Here is a 17,822-nt window from a genome sequence, read left to right as displayed (position 1 = left end):
GTTGAGGGGATGAAGTTGGTCTGTACATAAAGCAGGCATAAAGAAAGGAGCAATTCCACTGTCTCTTTGTTTATTTAGCATGTTCACAACTTGTTGGCATCAACTGGCTTTTAATATTAAGCAACCTGATGAAAACATTGTCAAATGATCTTGACAGGTGTTTAATTCGTGCTCATTTAGGTGTTAGTATTCTTTTAATTTTGTTGCCTGCATCAGCTTCTGTCAATGCTCTTCACTCAGTGAAAACTAAGGGTGAAATGATACATCTATGCCAGGTATCAATGTAATTCATGATAGTGAGTCTCTAATAAAATTATCCATACACATACCAACTTGATGGTCTTTTTATCTTTCGAAGGTCATCAGTGGTAGGGTGGGACCGTTTTTTATGTGTGTCACAAAGGTGGCCCTAGAATAGCTGCCAGCATCTGGTGGCCTAGGTGAACCTGGCAATTAGCGCCCCCACCCACCATTTATCCTCAAATTTTGCACCCCAATTAACCTGGCACTATAGGCAACCATTTTGTTTGCTTACATGTACGGGACCTCCAGTGTTGACATCTTGACTGTATTTTCGGTATGCAGATCACACTTAGACTTGTCACCTATTCATGTGACATTACCATCATTGACAAGATAAAACAGAAATACATGTACTTCCAAACAGACTCTGTGTAATGTGTCATTGGTTTCAGTTCAATCTTTAAGGCCTTTTCAAGCACCATTTTATCCAGTCTTCATGGTCAGTTGCTGATTACATATGACAGTGAAAGAAGTGTCATTCCAAACTTGTTCACCATTTTCGACACAAATACAGATGACTTCAGCCACTTTTGTGACATGTTTTCTGTTCCTTTGCATCTATTTGAACTCAAGTTTTGGTGCAATGCTTATGGTGTGTCACTTAGTGAATAAACTACAGTTAGTTCTGATTGGTGGTTACTGTCCTACCATGGACCTAAACAAGCAATAACCCTGAATCAGAACTGAATGCAACATATTTTACTGTGTGACACTGGAAGCTTAGCCTTCAAATACAATAAAGTACACAAGATACAAAGCAACATAGAAACTTCATGTAAAAGTTGTTTCCAAATGATCAATAAAATATTTAAATCATACAAGAACAACAAATTTGGAATGTCTTCTTTAAAATGACATGTTATCAGTGGTTGACCATGCTGACAGGATGAAACATTTATCTAGCTCAGAATTGTCAGGAGAGGAGAATTTCAAACCAAACAAATTTAAACCATCTTGTGTTAATTTGTAGTAGGCAAGTGACCATTTGCAGCTGTCCTAGACGAATTCTCAACTTAAAGAATAAAAAGGTAAACAACTAATAATTATCCATGACTGCTTTAGATTAAAGCAACTTGTATAGGGTATTGTTTAGTGTCGACTCTTTATCTCTGGTATTGATATGAAAAATGCAGTGATGCATCAACATATTGCCCCCCCCCCCAAAATACTATGTAAGAATATTCTCAACATATTTATCCAGAGAATAATGAACACAAGTACCTGGCTTAAGGTTCTACAATTTGTTTCTGACCTATGCATCATCTCATGTGATTCCTAAAGGTACCAATTGTTAGGCATTGTTTTAATTTTCCAAATTTAACATCAGACATGACGGTGGGCCTGTATGATGCTAATGTCTTTAACACATTAATCCCTGGAGCTTTTTGCCATTTTTGCCTGAAAATCGAGTAGGAAACACATTTTGAAAGCTATTTCTGAATAGACTCGAAAACACCAAATCCCCGGTAATCTTTCAATAACATACTGCCTAGTTGTGTTAGAAACATCATTTTTCGTTGGCTATTTGACTCGTGCATGAGCAGAAGGGTAAAAGTTGGACTTTTTTTTGCTGCTGTTGTGCTAAACGGGCAGATTTTGCGTAAAAAAAGTCTGGTCCAAAAAATGAGGTTTTTCTATCTGTATTTTGTAGTGCAACTAGATATTCCAGATTATTTGGTACAATTGTAGAGCTACATCTGTCTACCTTTCTATAATACCATCCACTTTAGTGTATCATGCATGACCATGATGCTGCAGAACATGGCAGAGGCTACTACCTCCTGCCCCGTAAAGTTGTCGCTAGGTTTTAATGTGTTAAGAATGGTCAGAAAAATGAAACAAATGTGTGAACTCTTAAAATAAAACTGAAAAATCAGATATATTATTCTTCAATAACACTGATAATGGAAGTGATTATCATCTAGACTTTCTTGTTAGAGAAAGACACCTTTATCATGGTCTAATGGTCTACTATGACAATACAAGATCACATGTAAACAGAATAGTTTATGATTTAAAATTTTCTACATGTGATAACCCTATTAACAATACATTACAATGTATCTGAATACTACCATGAGTAAGATCTGTACAAATATGCAGTGTTGTAAATACAGCAAATTCTGCTGTTTCCCATGACTTTCACCTTTTCATGTTAAGGCAAACCCAAGTACATATAATGATGATTAAGCCAGTAATAACATGTGACAAGTGAAAAACATGCTACATACCCACCTTATGCTTAGCAGTTATCTACAGGGGCACTAACAGGTTATGATTGACTCTGGACATTACTGGTCAACGAGTTTCAAAGACCTGGACCTTTGGTCAAAGTATGTGGTCTCTGACTCACCAAAATGCAGAAAATGATATTTTTATACATGCAAGACTTACCATGAATGTGACCTCAAACCTTGTAACTACAGTATTCTTCACTATTCAAAGTGAAAATCATGCACAAAGTTTCGTTTATTCTAGAGCAGAAGTTTTTCTACAAAGCGTATTTTTAATCTCAGCTACAACTGTCCTGACCTTTGATCTTTCATCTCCAAAAATCAATTTGCCTCTTCCATTCCCTTAGTGCAAGCACTTTACAAACTTTGGTCCATGTGCATGGCCTTTAATTATAAGCTATTATGCACAAATCATTTAGTGACCGTAAGTGAACTCTGACCTTCAGACCTCAAAATTGGTTGGCTTCTTCCTTAGCCCAAATATAAGCCATCCGCACAAAGTTTGATCCAAGTCTGCGATGTATAACTAATGATATTACATGGAAACCATTTTTCTTTTTTTCAGTCATGGTTACATTGACCTTTATATTCTGTAACCAACATGATTTTTTCCTTCCATCAAGAACAACTTACCTGCAATGTTTGGAAAGGTTGATAAAAACAAACTTGAGTTATCATCCAGAAAAGGAGACGTGAATGGACAAACAGACAGGGTCATAATAGGGTGCATAAAAACCCTAACCAAATCCATAACCAATATAGTGGCCAACACTGTTGATGCGTCACCAATTCTAAAAGCAGGGAAACAAAAATGTATCAACTGAGAGTTGATGCTCAGCATGCTGATTAACTGCTCTTTTAATATCTGATCATTTATAACCTATGCAGCAGGATAAGCAGTTCTGCTTTCTTCAGATAAACTCTTCAAAACTTTTTGGGATGCAACTAGGGGATATGAAAAAGCTCCTTTCTTTCACCATTTGAGGAATGCATCTACATATGTAAATTACTTCAGATGGAAATTATCTAACTGGAAATGTACCCAACTATACCAGACATTGAAAAGCTCATTGGTAATTGTTCTTTTCTGTGATAGAAATGTGTATGTGGCCAAATAGTGCAGTGAATCAGGATCTAATTTGGTCTGCTTTATTAGGCAAAAAAATGTTTCCAGTCAGCTGACCATCGCCAATCTGAGCACCCACCCCCCAGTGAAAAATATTCATAACATGACAGTGCTCAGAAAGTCTTACATCCCACTGTCCAGGGCCCTCTAATTTCAGATCAGGCCTATCCTACAAGTGCTTAATGTTTTTTTTTTGTTTTTTTTTTTTTGGGGGGGGGGGAATCTTTTAGAAATTTTGATCACAATGATGAAATATCTAAAAAAAAATTCAAGTTGCTGAAATACTAGTTAACTATTAATATTTATCCCCGTATACCCTTATGAAGATTGTATAAAAGTACTGTACTTCCATTGAAAGCTGTAAAAATTATGTACAAAGTGAAGCACGTGCTCCTATGATTGGGGAACTGATTGCCTGGGTTATGTGTAATTAGTACCCACCTGGCTTTAACAAGCATGCACTAAGACATAAATACAGTTTTTAAGGCCATGTATTGGACATACTGTACCATATTAAAATTGAAATTTACAGCTTTTGAAAATTATAACGTTTTTCCTGAAAAACATTTTGAAGAAGAAAAAAACAACAAACATAAAACCAACATATTTTATACAGTTCTATCCATGCATTGCAGAAATCAGTCAGATGGGGACCAGAGATGTTCCAACAATTGTTGTTGAGACAAGTGCAATGATGCATGGCTGAATAATCAGATCAAGGATAACAGCTGTCAAATGATTATCTTACTCTTGTAAGCTGGAATTTAGGCCAAATTGTTTTTGAGGTATTATAAGTAATGGAGATCAAATGAGGTCCATAGAGGACTGGAGTTGTTGATTAAAAATTGTCCAACCTTTGGCAGAATTGAAATAAAACTTGTGTATTTTGATTTGTTGTCTTATCTGCTATTGCATTATTTGAAAATGTTTCACTTTCTCACACTTAGAGTAGCGTAATGCAACACTGGTTCAACAAATTCAGCTGTACCTCTGAACAACATTAAAAATGTAAGGATAAACTGTATAAAGCAAGACAAGCTTCAGATGCTAATGAACAATAATCCAATGAGTAAGGATACTGAAAGAGCGACTGGACAAATGTTGATGTTGGGATCTGGAAGAAAACATTGCCTATAGTGAAATATTTTGAGATTTAAACACACAAATCGATTTACGATGATTCTGTTTCCTTCTTTTCACATTTAAAAAAGTACAGCAACTGCAACACCGTGTGACAAGAAAGAGTAAAATGTATCGCCCTTCTGGCAGCACAGAATTAGCCTCAGGGCTTGCGATTTTTTTTATAAAGTTGCCAGGCCTGTACTTCTTGTCTGAAAAAACTTCTCTGAGCACTGCATGACCAGTTTCACTGCTAAGCCCATCACCCCTTGATTCCTTTATTTAAGTAAAATATTCAACACACTGACACAGCTTATATATTACCTATGCGATAGTTTAAATATGGGATGCAATATTTAAGTGACATATTCAATACACTGACAGTGTACATATTTTGTGCATCCTAATTAGCTCCACCCAGTCCTATGATTTGCTGTCTGGAAAAGGGTATATTCACTGACAGCATGAGCAAAGAATGACACATGATAATACCAGCAGTACACATTTACACTTCAAAAATGGTTTTATCAAGAAAAAAAAAAAAGAAAAAGAAAACCCATCCCAGCAAGAAATGCTAAACAAAAGAGATACACACTATTCTTGCAAGGATATTCCTATTTGGAGCATCATGAATGATATTTTGGCCAAGCATTAGCTTTCTGACATTGCTTTTATTCCTTTGCATCTTACAGTACAAACGTTTACTTCATGCCATACTGATTCAAGTTGAACCTCTGCATTAGGAACCATCATTATGTCTTTATTATGAGATGACATCTGAGTGCTAGGAACCATCATTATGTCTTTATTATGAGGTGACATCCGAGAGCTAATCTCTCCAGAATCATCTGCTCCATTTAGTTCCTTCAGAAACTTTGGTCATTTAATGAATGAATGTAAAACAAATGTACCTGCATGGAACAAGTTTATCTTCATTTACATGTCCCTTTAAACTGTAAGGTTTTCATGCCAGAATGATGTCAAAATTTTTATGATTCTATACTGCACTCAGAAAAGACATCATTTAAAGATTGTTCTATTTTTAGTAACAGCTGTGATATTAGAAAGGCGAATGACATCATTTGTACAAACTTGAATTACCATTTAACCATGCTTTCTTTCATAACTTGATCCTATTTGGATTTTGAAAAGTGTTTAACTCATTCGGCCCCAGTGGTTTTTGTCTTTTTTGCCTGAAATGTGAGTAGGAAAGGTATTCTGGGCGCTATTTCTGAATACATCGGAGTTCAACAGATTTTCCAGGAGACTAATGCCTAGTTGTATTAAAATCATCGTTTTCCATTGGTTATTTTGCTTGCGCATGAGCAGGAGGGTAAAAGTACTTTTTTTGTTTTTGTTTTTTGCTTAATGGACCTATCATTTTCATACGGAGACCACTCTTTGTTCCAAATGCCCACCTTATCCTAGTTTGTGCAAAGGTTCACCTATCTGTGTTCAGTTCAGACTGGTCTACCTTAGATCTGAGGCCAAAAGGTCTCAAATCTGGACACAAAATCGCATTCCTACCACAAAAAATTTTGGGTGAAAAAATGAGATTTTTCCCTCTATATTTTGTAGTGCAACTAGAACTTCCAGATTTTTTGGTATCATTGTTGAGCTATATCTGTCTGCTTTTTTGTAATGCCACCCAGGTTGGTGTATTTTAAATGACCTTGATGCAGCAGAGCTCGGAAATAGGGTACAGCCTCATCATGCCTACAGGTGGGATTGGTGCCGAATGAGTTAAAAGTGTTTCCACTTCTTTATTAACAGAAACCAAATTAAATGGGTGATCGGCATCATTTGTACAAATTTAAAATACAGTATATCCCTCATTTAGTATCAAGCTGTGAGAATAAAAACAAAAGCCCCTAAAACATTTCATTCTTTTCCATGAATATGATGTCCACTTTGGCTTGATACAACTATTATAAGCTGCAGAGAAAACTCAAAATGCAAACAGATTCACTGAAAAAACGTTTTTCTGCATATCAGTTTCAAGAAGCTACATTTCCAATAAAGACCTACCAGCCTAGCAAGGATAACAAGCGGGGAATGGTTTTGAGTTTCAATTTTAAAAATACTTTCTTTTTTCCAATTCCAACTAGACTTGCATGAAATCTGACTTGCCCATTAATGTTTTCTTTCACTGTCCAAGGCTTGTTAATCTAGGGACTTTATCTTACTTCGCAGTTTGGTGTACAGAATGTTTGTGAATCAATGAAGAAAACGTACCTTTCCAGCCACTCTGATGTGTTGCAACCTTGGCAAGAAGAAGCAGTCAGCATAGGACAGCTTGTTTCCATCAAGGAATTTTGTCCCACTTGTGGCAAGGTGATCATTTGCTAGTTTCAAAATGGCATTTACACCATCTGGTCCTTGTCCTTTCAGAAATGCATTCATTTTCTGCAAAAGTCAACAAATGGAGCTTTTCTGTAATTCAAGTTGCACAAAGACACAATATAGAATTACTATTCTTTCACTCAGGGCAATGGCTGTATGAGTCATGCCTTAGGCACCTCAAACACAGATTAAACTTCAGCATATTATCATGACTTTTAAGTACTTCCTCACTGTTACAAAATACATTCCCTTTTCAATAAATAAGAATAAAACACAATGTCATTAAAAATGATTTTATTCATTAGAAAACGTCAAAAAAAAATCATTTAGAATTTTATGCTACACCATGCAACTTTGAGCATATCTTGGCCACCAAATTGCAGATCTTGTGTTCAATTAAAAAATATTAAGGTAGAAAAGTCTTAACCAGTCAAAATCAGTAAGTATCGTCAACCATCCAAAGAACTATTTTAAAAACAACAAGCTAATTACATGAAAATGAAGTTGTGTGCTCACCTGTTAGCTTTTCAACAATGCATACAGACTGTAGAATCCGAACATAGTACATATCATGCTTAAAATGCATATGAATGCAATGCCAAGCTTTTGCATGAAAATGACTTCCAGCAAGTAAAAATATTCTAGGGTACAATACTGGACCAACTTTCAAGAGAGATCTATCAAAATAAACATTTTGGGGCACCATGCAGTCCTAATAAATATAGCTCAATCATCCTCGTAAGCAAATACAAGAGTGTGTGTTAAAATGTTTAATGAAAATGCACAATAAATTTACACAAAAAGACAAGGATTTGCAGTCTTTCTAGATATCATTTGTCATAGATGGTTATCATTATATATTCTAAACAAGAAAACTTTCACCTCATGTAGCAGTATGTATCCGCTCTTATTTAAGCACAGTGCACAATATTAGTGTCGTCTCTGTCTCTGGGTCCAGGTATTGGCTGCTCCATGCATACATGGAACCGTTTACTCACTACTCCTGCACTCAATCATCCAATCAATGGATTTTCCCAAAATATTCTTTTTTGCAAGAATTAAAACACTAGCTTCCATCATGTGTGTGTGAGGTTGTTTTTATTGATTTCATCCAGCACACACTACTCTTACCCTTGCTAACATTCATTCAGACAATGCTAGTTTCAAAAACGATGATACAAAACCATAGTTTAATTTATTATTCCTTCATGAAAATAAACTAATTTATCTTGATTGTCTGACAATCATCCAAGTCCTTTGTCACTGATGCAATTCTTTGTCAAGACACTACACTTACATGCCTCCCTGTTATCTTCTGAAGCAGCTGGCTCAAAAGTACAAGTACAAGGCATACAAGGCCCAGTCATCGTAACCAATATATGACTGAAAATGTTATAGCATTGTTACGATAGATAGCTCAGTCTGAACCAAAACAGCAATTTAGCCACCAGACCAGTTGATAATACGGCCACCTGACTGTCAAGGCTACAACACTTTTATGTGTGATTGGCTTAGTTTAGTTTACAGACACGAAAAAAGACAATTTTTAAAATAATTTCCACAAGACACTGTGGGGTAATTAATCCCCATCACACTCGCCTTGCAATGAAACTCTGTAGTGCAGGAGTAAATACAAATCACAACGCAACTTGGCACGCACATCACATGCATGCTAGTCAACACTGCTAATTGACATTTGAAAAACCAACGCTGGACCATCCATGTAAAGACTGAGACATGAGTGGTTTATAATTGAATATATTTTGAAAAATTAATCATCTTTATGTTTTAAAAATCTGAAACGAGTCTTGTATGCAGGGTTCAGAACATTTTGTACAAATATTGCGTGAGGAAATTTAAGGAAAAGGTCTTGAATGAAAGGACCAAACATCGATCAAATATGACCACAAAATAAAACATAAGTCTATGGTAATAATGGGAACAACTGTGCCATTCAATCAACAATCATAGCAAGACTGTACGACTTCATATTTTATGGAGAAACACCATCAAATCCACATTTTCTGGTTTGAGCTGAGGCCACTTTTTATTTACAAGATTGCCTGGCAAGACTAGCCAAGAAAAAATCATAAAATCAAAACAAAAAACACTGTCTTTCAAGATTGTGTACACAACTTTTACTAACCACTGAACATGTATTCTTTTCTGCACAACTTGCAAATCACTTTTGTCAGGTTTAGACTGTCTTTATTTGCTGGACCGTTTTCTGGAACCCAAAGTAGGTCAACACTTTCAACTGTTTCTTCTTTCCATGAAAGTCAGAAAGTTACTTTCACTTTTACCTGCCATTTTTTAAGTGGGTCACTTATATCAATGCTAAATTTAAAAATGGATAAAAAGCCAAAAAGTTCACTTTCACTTTTACCTGCCATTTTTTAAGTGGGTCACTTATATCAACGCTGAATTTAAAAAATGGACAAAAAGCCAAAAAGTTCACTTTCACCTGCCATTTTTTAAGTGGGCCACTTATATCAATGTTAAATTTAAAAAATGGATAAGAAGCATGAATCAAACAAAAATTTCCAAGCGGAATAATACTGAAGATTTTTTGCATGTCTTCCAGAATGGTAACATGGTTAGCCAATCAGAAGCAAGATCACTTCATTAATATAGATAAATCTACCCAAAACAGTACAAATACAAAAACTGGTAAAAATGCATGTCTTATGACGATGACCATATTTATACCAAGTATCATGATAACCTAACGTAAACTGTCATAGTTGCATTTGCAAATTTTCTGCTGCATAGTGTGTCTTGTTGCAAGTCAAACTGGATCAGAAATGCAATCTCCAGAGAGGCAACAAGCTCAGTCAATCAGATTCATGATCACCTCATTAGCAAGTATGCACCTAACTAATGGTCCAATTCATCCAAAACCATAATGATCTACATATAAATGGAGTTTTTGACCAAAAATCAGATTAGAAATATTACATCCATGGTGGTAACAAGGATAACCAATAAGACAAAATATCAATTTATTAGTATTCATGATCTAGCTCATTAACGAACCTTTCCAAAAGATCGATGAAAGTGACCAATATTCAAAATTTGATTGAAGGTGGATCAGAAATGTAGGTTTTATAGTGGTAACAAGAAATTGCTGACACATGCACAATGGATGCAGTCATACCACAAGTTCGCTTGCCCTTACAACCTGATGAAATATAAGAGATTGCCAGAGTTAATTTTAGACTTAATCTAGTACACCACAAGCATATTTACTGAAAAGACTACTCAATGAAAAGATTGTACTTCTTGCCAATGAAGCATGAGCTAATAAATTTCACTGGCTTGCTCATTTTTATTAGATTGGGCACCAATTTTGAGTACATGACTGATGACACAGCAAAATTCATCTTAATCTTTATTGCAGTAAAACTGACCAACCAAAGTTAGTAATCATACTGTACTAATGTTTTACAATAATGTTACATGCAGTCCTCATGAAACAGCAGTTAATAATGAACTCAACTGACGAAATTTTATTTAAAATCTCATTTCTCATCTTTTTATCCTATTTAGACAGAAATCACTTTGCCCAAAACCTTTAGTCCACATGCCACTGTCACGTACAAAAATAAAAAGCTTAGAAACATCTCTCTGAACTTGTATGCAGTATACAGAATCCTCCAGCAATTCTACAAACTATTTAGATCATCAATCATTTATTTGGGGCCCCGAGTGGCCGAGTGGTCTAAAGCGCTATCCGTTACGGATCATTGCCATCTCACCTCTGTCTGTGTGGGTTAGAGTCTCGGATTCGGCTAATGTGGGTATGTGAGAAAGCTTGCCAGTTGCTTCTCGTGGTGGTTCTTTCCGGGTTCTGCCTCCATCATTACTACTAGTCGCCATGTATAGCCTATCGTGTGCTGAAAAATGGCGTTAAACCCTACAACAACAACAACCATTTATTTAATAATTTTGCATATAATATACTGCCATCATTTCTATGGACATTTCTTTTAAGTCACATCTGAAAACTGTGCAATGACTTTCAAAGGGCCGTGATCACTCAAGATCTTCATATTCATGTGACTGCTGCAATTTTCAAGTGATACCCATGCCTCGTTAACTTGTAAGCAAACTGACACAAAAAAATAAGTACATACTGTTGAAATTTTATCAATTTTGGGATATATGCTATTAGCTGCACTGGTAGGCCTTTTCAGCTCTGGACAATCAGAGTTGATGGACTCGAAAAATTTTTCCACATCATCTGATGAGTCAGGAGTGTAGTCTGCAATTGCCTGTCCCAAGTAGTTGTTTCCAGAGATACCCTCAATAAATGGGTAAATCCTTGCCCGATTCTTCTCCAAGAATTCTGCAGGGGGATTGAGTGTGTTGACTGTCCACACTTTGAAGTCTGCATTCTTTTCTTCTGCTAGAATATACGATATCATAAATCCTTGCTGGCAAATTGGACAGGCACCTAATGATTGTCCATCTATCAGTGATGCCTGAAGAAGAAAAAAACCAACAGAATGAACATTATTTAATATTGAAAAGAAATTCAATCATAAGCTGTTTTAAATCTCTGCCTAACTAGTGCACATCTCATACAAGTTTTTGAACCCCGCATATCATGGTGGGGGATGGAGGGAGCTGAAAGGATTCATAAAAAGCCTTCCACCATCTCTCTACATGCCCAAACTGAGTTGCTGTGGCAGTTTATGTACAACGGCTGTGCACATCTCTATTCTTCTTCTAAGGCCAAGAAGAAAATGAGTACCTTAAAACATTGGTTATAAAATTAGGTCATTAGGTAGCTTTTTATTTAAAAACATACATGTATTATAATGATTACCGGGTATATATGATGTACTAAATGCTTGAAGCACTCGCTTCAAACTGGGCAAAACAAGTTCAATTAGATGACCAAATCAATTTCAGGAATTAAAAAATAATTCTACCCTGTGGGAAAAGAGGTCAGGGTCTGCAATGACAAACAGGGAACACACACACACATACTTCATTACATACCAGCACCCACCTCCCTTACATAATGAATATGATTCGCTAACCCTGTTAAAGGAGGACAAATCCCTTTCCCCATAGACCATGCCATAACTAAATGGTGCCAAAACAACATTAAAAGGATTTTGACCCAATTAAAGATATGTCATGATGCTGACACAGGTATTCAGATTTATCACTGCCTAACTGAATCCCACAAACTGTCCCTGATATTGATATGTTTTCCAAATTTTCATCCCTCAAATTCTTGTTAAATAGAAACCTGTTACATCCCATCCATTCAGCCTTATACATTTTATCTTTTTCTCCCAATACTTTGCCTTGGTCATATGCTTGCCAAAAAAAAGGAGAACTTGATTGCTTTATGGTTAAAGGACAAGTCGCTTCTTTTTTATACATCTCATAAAAATGAAATCCAAATCTTTATTGTACAAGTTATCATAATCAATACTAGTAACATTTTTTAAATGCTTCAGCACCAGCTTAGTATTCCCTGATTGCCAAACTTTTTCCAGTCATCTGACACATCGTTCACACCAAGCCAAAAGGTGTGTTTGTGATCTAGATTGTTAACATAGCTTAGAAACAAATTCAGTCCTATTGCTAAGATGTCTGCAGTGTGGCATCATGCTGTAGACATTTAGCATTGTGTCCCACCCAGTCACATTATCCTAACACCAGGCCAACCAATCCTAACACAAACATCTTAATGCTGAGCGCGAAGCGAGACAACTGCAAGTACTGTTGTTGTTTTTTTACAAGTCTTTGGTATGACTTGTCAAGGGTTGGAATCCATGACCTCTAGCATCCTAGGAGACACTAACCACAAGGCCACCAGAGTGGTCAAGCCTAATAGAACTATCTGCTGTGCAAATTTTTCATGATTCTGTTTTTAAAATTTGTCCACCAATGTTAAGATTTTTAAAAAAATGCTAAAATGATGCAAACCAAATTGTACATTATCAATACATGACATGCTGAGATTGGTTTGGCAATCTTAAGAATTGCAAAATTCAAAATTAACCAATTTTAAATCTACATGTAAAACAAAAGTGAAATCTAGACTACTTTTCAAAAAATGAAGTGAATTTTAATGGGGTTAATGAAACATACTTTGAAAAGCATCATGTATTGTTTACTATGATGACCTTGAAAAAAGTAAAAATATATAGTTAAATAAAATAGTAAGTTGTTTGTTAAATTGAACTGAGCGATTTTTTTTCCTTGTTGCATTAAACTCTGGAAGTGCATGTGTAATTTTCAGAAGTGGCGCAAGTTTCCACTAAAATATTTTACCCCCAAAATTTTAAGTGCCTAGCCATCATGTACAGGGCCTTCCAGCAGCTCTATAGTTGGAGGGTGAATTGCCCAAGCAGGTGGATGGGTTTTGAAGGAACTCCCCCAATTTGGGACACATTCTATTTTTTTTTAAAGCAGCCGTGTGTAAAGTAAAAGTATAAGGTAAATCACCCGGCTCCCAGCTGATAAGGAAAGCCATGATAAAGCTTGAAGAAATTCTCACCTGAAGAACCCAAACTTTTACACCAGTGTCATGCATAGAATAACCTCCAAATCTACAATTTTAACTCTGTAACCCAACCTGCAGGCTCTAAGTACCACACAGCTCATTATATGCTGATTTTGTGCCCTTTTCCCAATGAAGCAACTTGACCTTAGAACTACAAACCTGCCAGCTGCATGACAAGGTGTGGAGCTAGATAAAATTTCATTAAAAAATATTAAGTGTTTAAAGATAAGAAAACAGGTCATCTACATCCCTTGGTTTTTGTCCTTATCCTTTGGGGCAGAAGGTATGACTATGAATACACAAAACGCTATTAAGCCCTATATATTAGCAGGCTCAAGTTGTGAGAAAATCCCATCATTGGTTTAAATGTATTACTTGCACATGGAAAGAGATCACTAATTTATATATTCCTTGGACAAGACCTTAACCTTGAGGCTGAAGTCACAGTTAGGATATCTCTTATTTTGATATGTAACTGGGTCAGGTTGTAGTAAAATATATTCAGTAGTTTACAAGTTATCCTCCAGAAAATATGCAATTATTAAAAAAAAAAAAAAAGACTTTTCCCTTGCCTCATTGTGAACTTTACCAGGTGGTGGTGGGAGGAGGAGGGGGCCTGCATATGGCATGGGCAGAATTTCACATTTTCACAGCTGTCTTGATGTTATGGGCTAGACAATCAAATGTTAACAGATTGATATAGTGACAAAATAATTTAAGAAGGGTGAAACAAATGTATCAACAGTCATATCATAGTTTAACAGGACACCGGCAGTGTTCTTACCTTGACCTTGAGAAATGACAACACATGGTGTGCAACACACTCTCTGTATCATATACACATAGCGTTCCTAATATTTTAAACCTTTTCAGAACTACTGCCTAGATAATAAAAAAAAACCTAATACATTAATTTTTAAATAGAACAAAGAACATGGTACATTAAACACTCGGATTGCCATGAATACAGCATGAGCATCTTCAGTTTCATTTCCTGAAATACAAGTTTTAGTTCACGAACTGGCTAGAGATGTTTTCATATTTACAAATTACCACAACTCTGTGGAAAGACTATGAAAGTCATAGCAAGTCAAGACGTCAAATTGCATGATATTTCATAATACTACTTTTAATGGCTTAAAGTAACAGCCATGACAACACAAGTAGCCGTAACAAATTAACCCCTAGCAACGACTTAATGGGGCAGGAGGTAGTAGCCTACTGCCAAGCTCTGTGGCATCATGGTCATGCATGATACACTAAAGTGGGCGGTATTATAGAAAGGTATACAGATGTAGCTCTACAATGATACCAAATAATCTGGAATATCTAGTTGCACTACAAAATACAGATTAAAAAAACTCATTTCTTGGACCAGACTTTCTTCTACCCAAAATTCGTTCGTAGTTGGAATCTGATTTTGTGTCTGGATTTTAGACTTTTTGGTCTCAGATCTAAGGCAAACCGGTATGAACTGCAAAAAGACAGATGAGCCTTTGCAAAAAGTAGGATAAGATGGGCATTTGGATTAAAGTGTGGTCTCCATACAAAAATAATGGCTCAGTTTAGCAAAAAAAAAAAAATAATAAAAAAACTTTTACCCTTCTGCTCATGCTTAAGTCAAATAGCCAATGAAAAATGATGTTTCTAACACAACTAGGTAGTATGTTATTGAAAGATGGCCAGGGGTTTGGTGTTTTTGAGTCTATTCAGAAATAGCTTTCAGAATGTGTTTCTTACTCGATTTTCAGGTGAAAAAGACAAAAAGCTCCAGGGGTTACCAGGGATTAATGTGTTAAGATGGCTGTGTTCTTAACTTTGCTGACAGGATCTTCATTGTGGTGCAAGACAAAATATTGAATTTTCATTCCTAAAACAGCTCTGATAATGCTGATCAATGATCAAAATATTGATGAAAATACCAAGAAAAATAAATATCACATTATGAAATTTTATGTTAAGCATCAATATAACTACCTTTATAGAGTTGCAGTTCTAAACAGAGAGTGAGTAAGGTTCACGATTTGTTTTTCTGATAGTACCATGCTAATGACAGCTGACAAGCTGCTGATACATGATACAACTGACACTTTAGCTATGATTTTACAGGGATAATATTTCATTCATTTTCTTTAACACATTAACCCATGGTGATGAGTTTACGTGGCAGGAGGTAGTAGCCTACTGCCGAGCCCTATAGCGTCAAGGTCATGTATGATGCACTAAATTGGGTGGTATTATAGAAAGGTAGACGGATGTAGCTCTACAATGATACCAAATAATCTGGAATTTCTAGTTGCACTACAAAATACAGATTAAAAAACCTCATTTTTTGGACCCGATTTTTTCTACCCAAAGTTCGTCCATGGTCGGAATTCGATTTTGTGTCCGGATTTTAGACTTTTTAGTCTCAGATCTAAGGCAGACCGGTATGAACTGCAAACTGACAGATGAACCTTTGCAAAAAGTAGGATAAGATGGGCATCTGGAATAAAGAGTGGTCTCATACGAAAATAATGGGTCCACTAAGCAAAAAAAAAAAAAAACAACCCCCCCCGCCATTTTTACCCTTCTTCTCATGCGCGAGCCACATAGCAAATGAAAAACTGTTTCTAACACAACCAAACTACGCAGTATGTTATTGGAAGATCACAATGAAGTTGGTGTTTTAGGATGTATTCAGAAATAGCTTTCAAAATGTGTTTCCTACTTGAATTTCGGATGAAAACGATAAAAACCTCCAAGGGTTAATGTGTTAACAGCAACTTCTGCATGATAGTTTGGACGTGTAAAAATTTATATAATGACACAGGACATGTCCTTACAGATAGATTAATTGAGGTAACAGGTGACAACATCAAGTCATCATGTAAATGTACTGTGTTACATCTAATAACGGCTTCAAAAGATTGCAAGTTGCAACAAATATAGTAATATCCTTCTAATCCATCAAATTCGAACCATGAAAGTGGCAAATCTGACACCCTTAGTGTCTTACACGTGTATAAAAGCTTATGAATGTCCATACCATTACTTCAATCAAACTCAGTGCTACAAACAGCACAATTGAGTAATTGTGACCTTGACCCTCGGAAAAGGATGAAAACACCACTGTTAAAATTTAAAAAAAAATATCATTCACCCAAAAGGCAGTTTCACTAAGTATTCCAATCAGAATAATACTAGAAGATTTTGAACAAAATTACAAGTATCCATACACACTGATTCCACATTTTCTAAAGAAGCATGTAGTCAATGTCCAATTTTTACTGTTTTAAAACTGGATGATTGCTTGGGTAAATCAAATTCAGTGTGATCCAAAGTGAGATACAGGAAAAGTCCTAGAATTTGGTAAATTACATGGCATAGCATATCACCACACTTCTGATCTATATGGTTAGGGATATGGCATGATCCAGGCAAATTTTTGAATACTGTAAATAATAATAATAATAATAATGAGGACTTTGTATAGCGCCAAATCTTGAGAAGCTCTAAGCGCTTTACAACTTTAGACAACACCTTTAAGATAAGAAACATAATAATATTATTACAAAAACAGACATGAAATTAGAAAAACATTAAAAAATAAAAAACATGCTGAGAATATTTCAGGTAGGAAACATTATTAGGTGTTTAAGTTTGTTCTTGCTGTAGAAATAAGTGAGTTTTGAGAGCCCTCTTGAATGTGATCACTGTGTCTTTGTGTCGAAGTTCAGTGGGCAATTCATTCCACGTTGCTGGGCCCTGGTATGCAAAAGAACGCTGTCCATATGACTGTTTTCATACTTGGAATAATGAGTATACGACTGTCAGAAGAGGAGTGTAAGTATCTTGCTGGTGTGTACACATGAGTGAGGTCAGATAGGTATGTTGGACTAGAGTCCGACAGTGAAATGTAGCACAGAGAACAAATTTTGTGTTTTATTCTGGATCGAATGGATAGCCAGTGTAGGGTAGAGAGCAGCGGGGAGGTGTGCTCTGATCGTGGTACTCTAAGTATGATCCGAGCAGCTGTGTTTTGAACTTTCTGAAGTTTCTAGAGTAGATGGTGAGATGAACCAGACAGAACTGAGTTACAATAGTCCAGTCTTGAAAGTGACTAATGAACACACAAGTGTTTTAGTGGCATCAACTGAAAAATATTTGCGAATTGAGCTGATGCGTC

At 35.9% G+C, this 17,822-nt stretch overlaps 1 protein-coding gene across 1 annotated transcript in view; it reads right to left on the bottom strand.

Moving 5' to 3' along the window:
- Positions 1-17,822, bottom strand: part of LOC149786354 (chloride intracellular channel Clic-like) — a 35,284-nt gene that overhangs the window by 7,085 nt on the left and 10,377 nt on the right. The window contains exons 2-3 of the mRNA XM_089976764.1: positions 11,262-11,609; positions 7,018-7,188 (exon numbers count right to left, since the gene is read on the bottom strand). Of these exons, the coding sequence (XP_089832890.1) occupies positions 7,018-7,188; positions 11,262-11,609 (519 nt within the window). The remainder of the gene's footprint in view (positions 1-7,017; positions 7,189-11,261; positions 11,610-17,822) is intronic.

Source organism: Sinohyriopsis cumingii, chromosome 12 (assembly GCF_028554795.1).
Source record: "Sinohyriopsis cumingii isolate HCF-2022 chromosome 12, ASM2855479v2, whole genome shotgun sequence".
In the NCBI taxonomy this organism is placed as follows: Eukaryota; Metazoa; Mollusca; class Bivalvia; order Unionida; family Unionidae; genus Sinohyriopsis; species Sinohyriopsis cumingii.
This window is presented reverse-complemented; position numbering and strand designations above follow the sequence as displayed.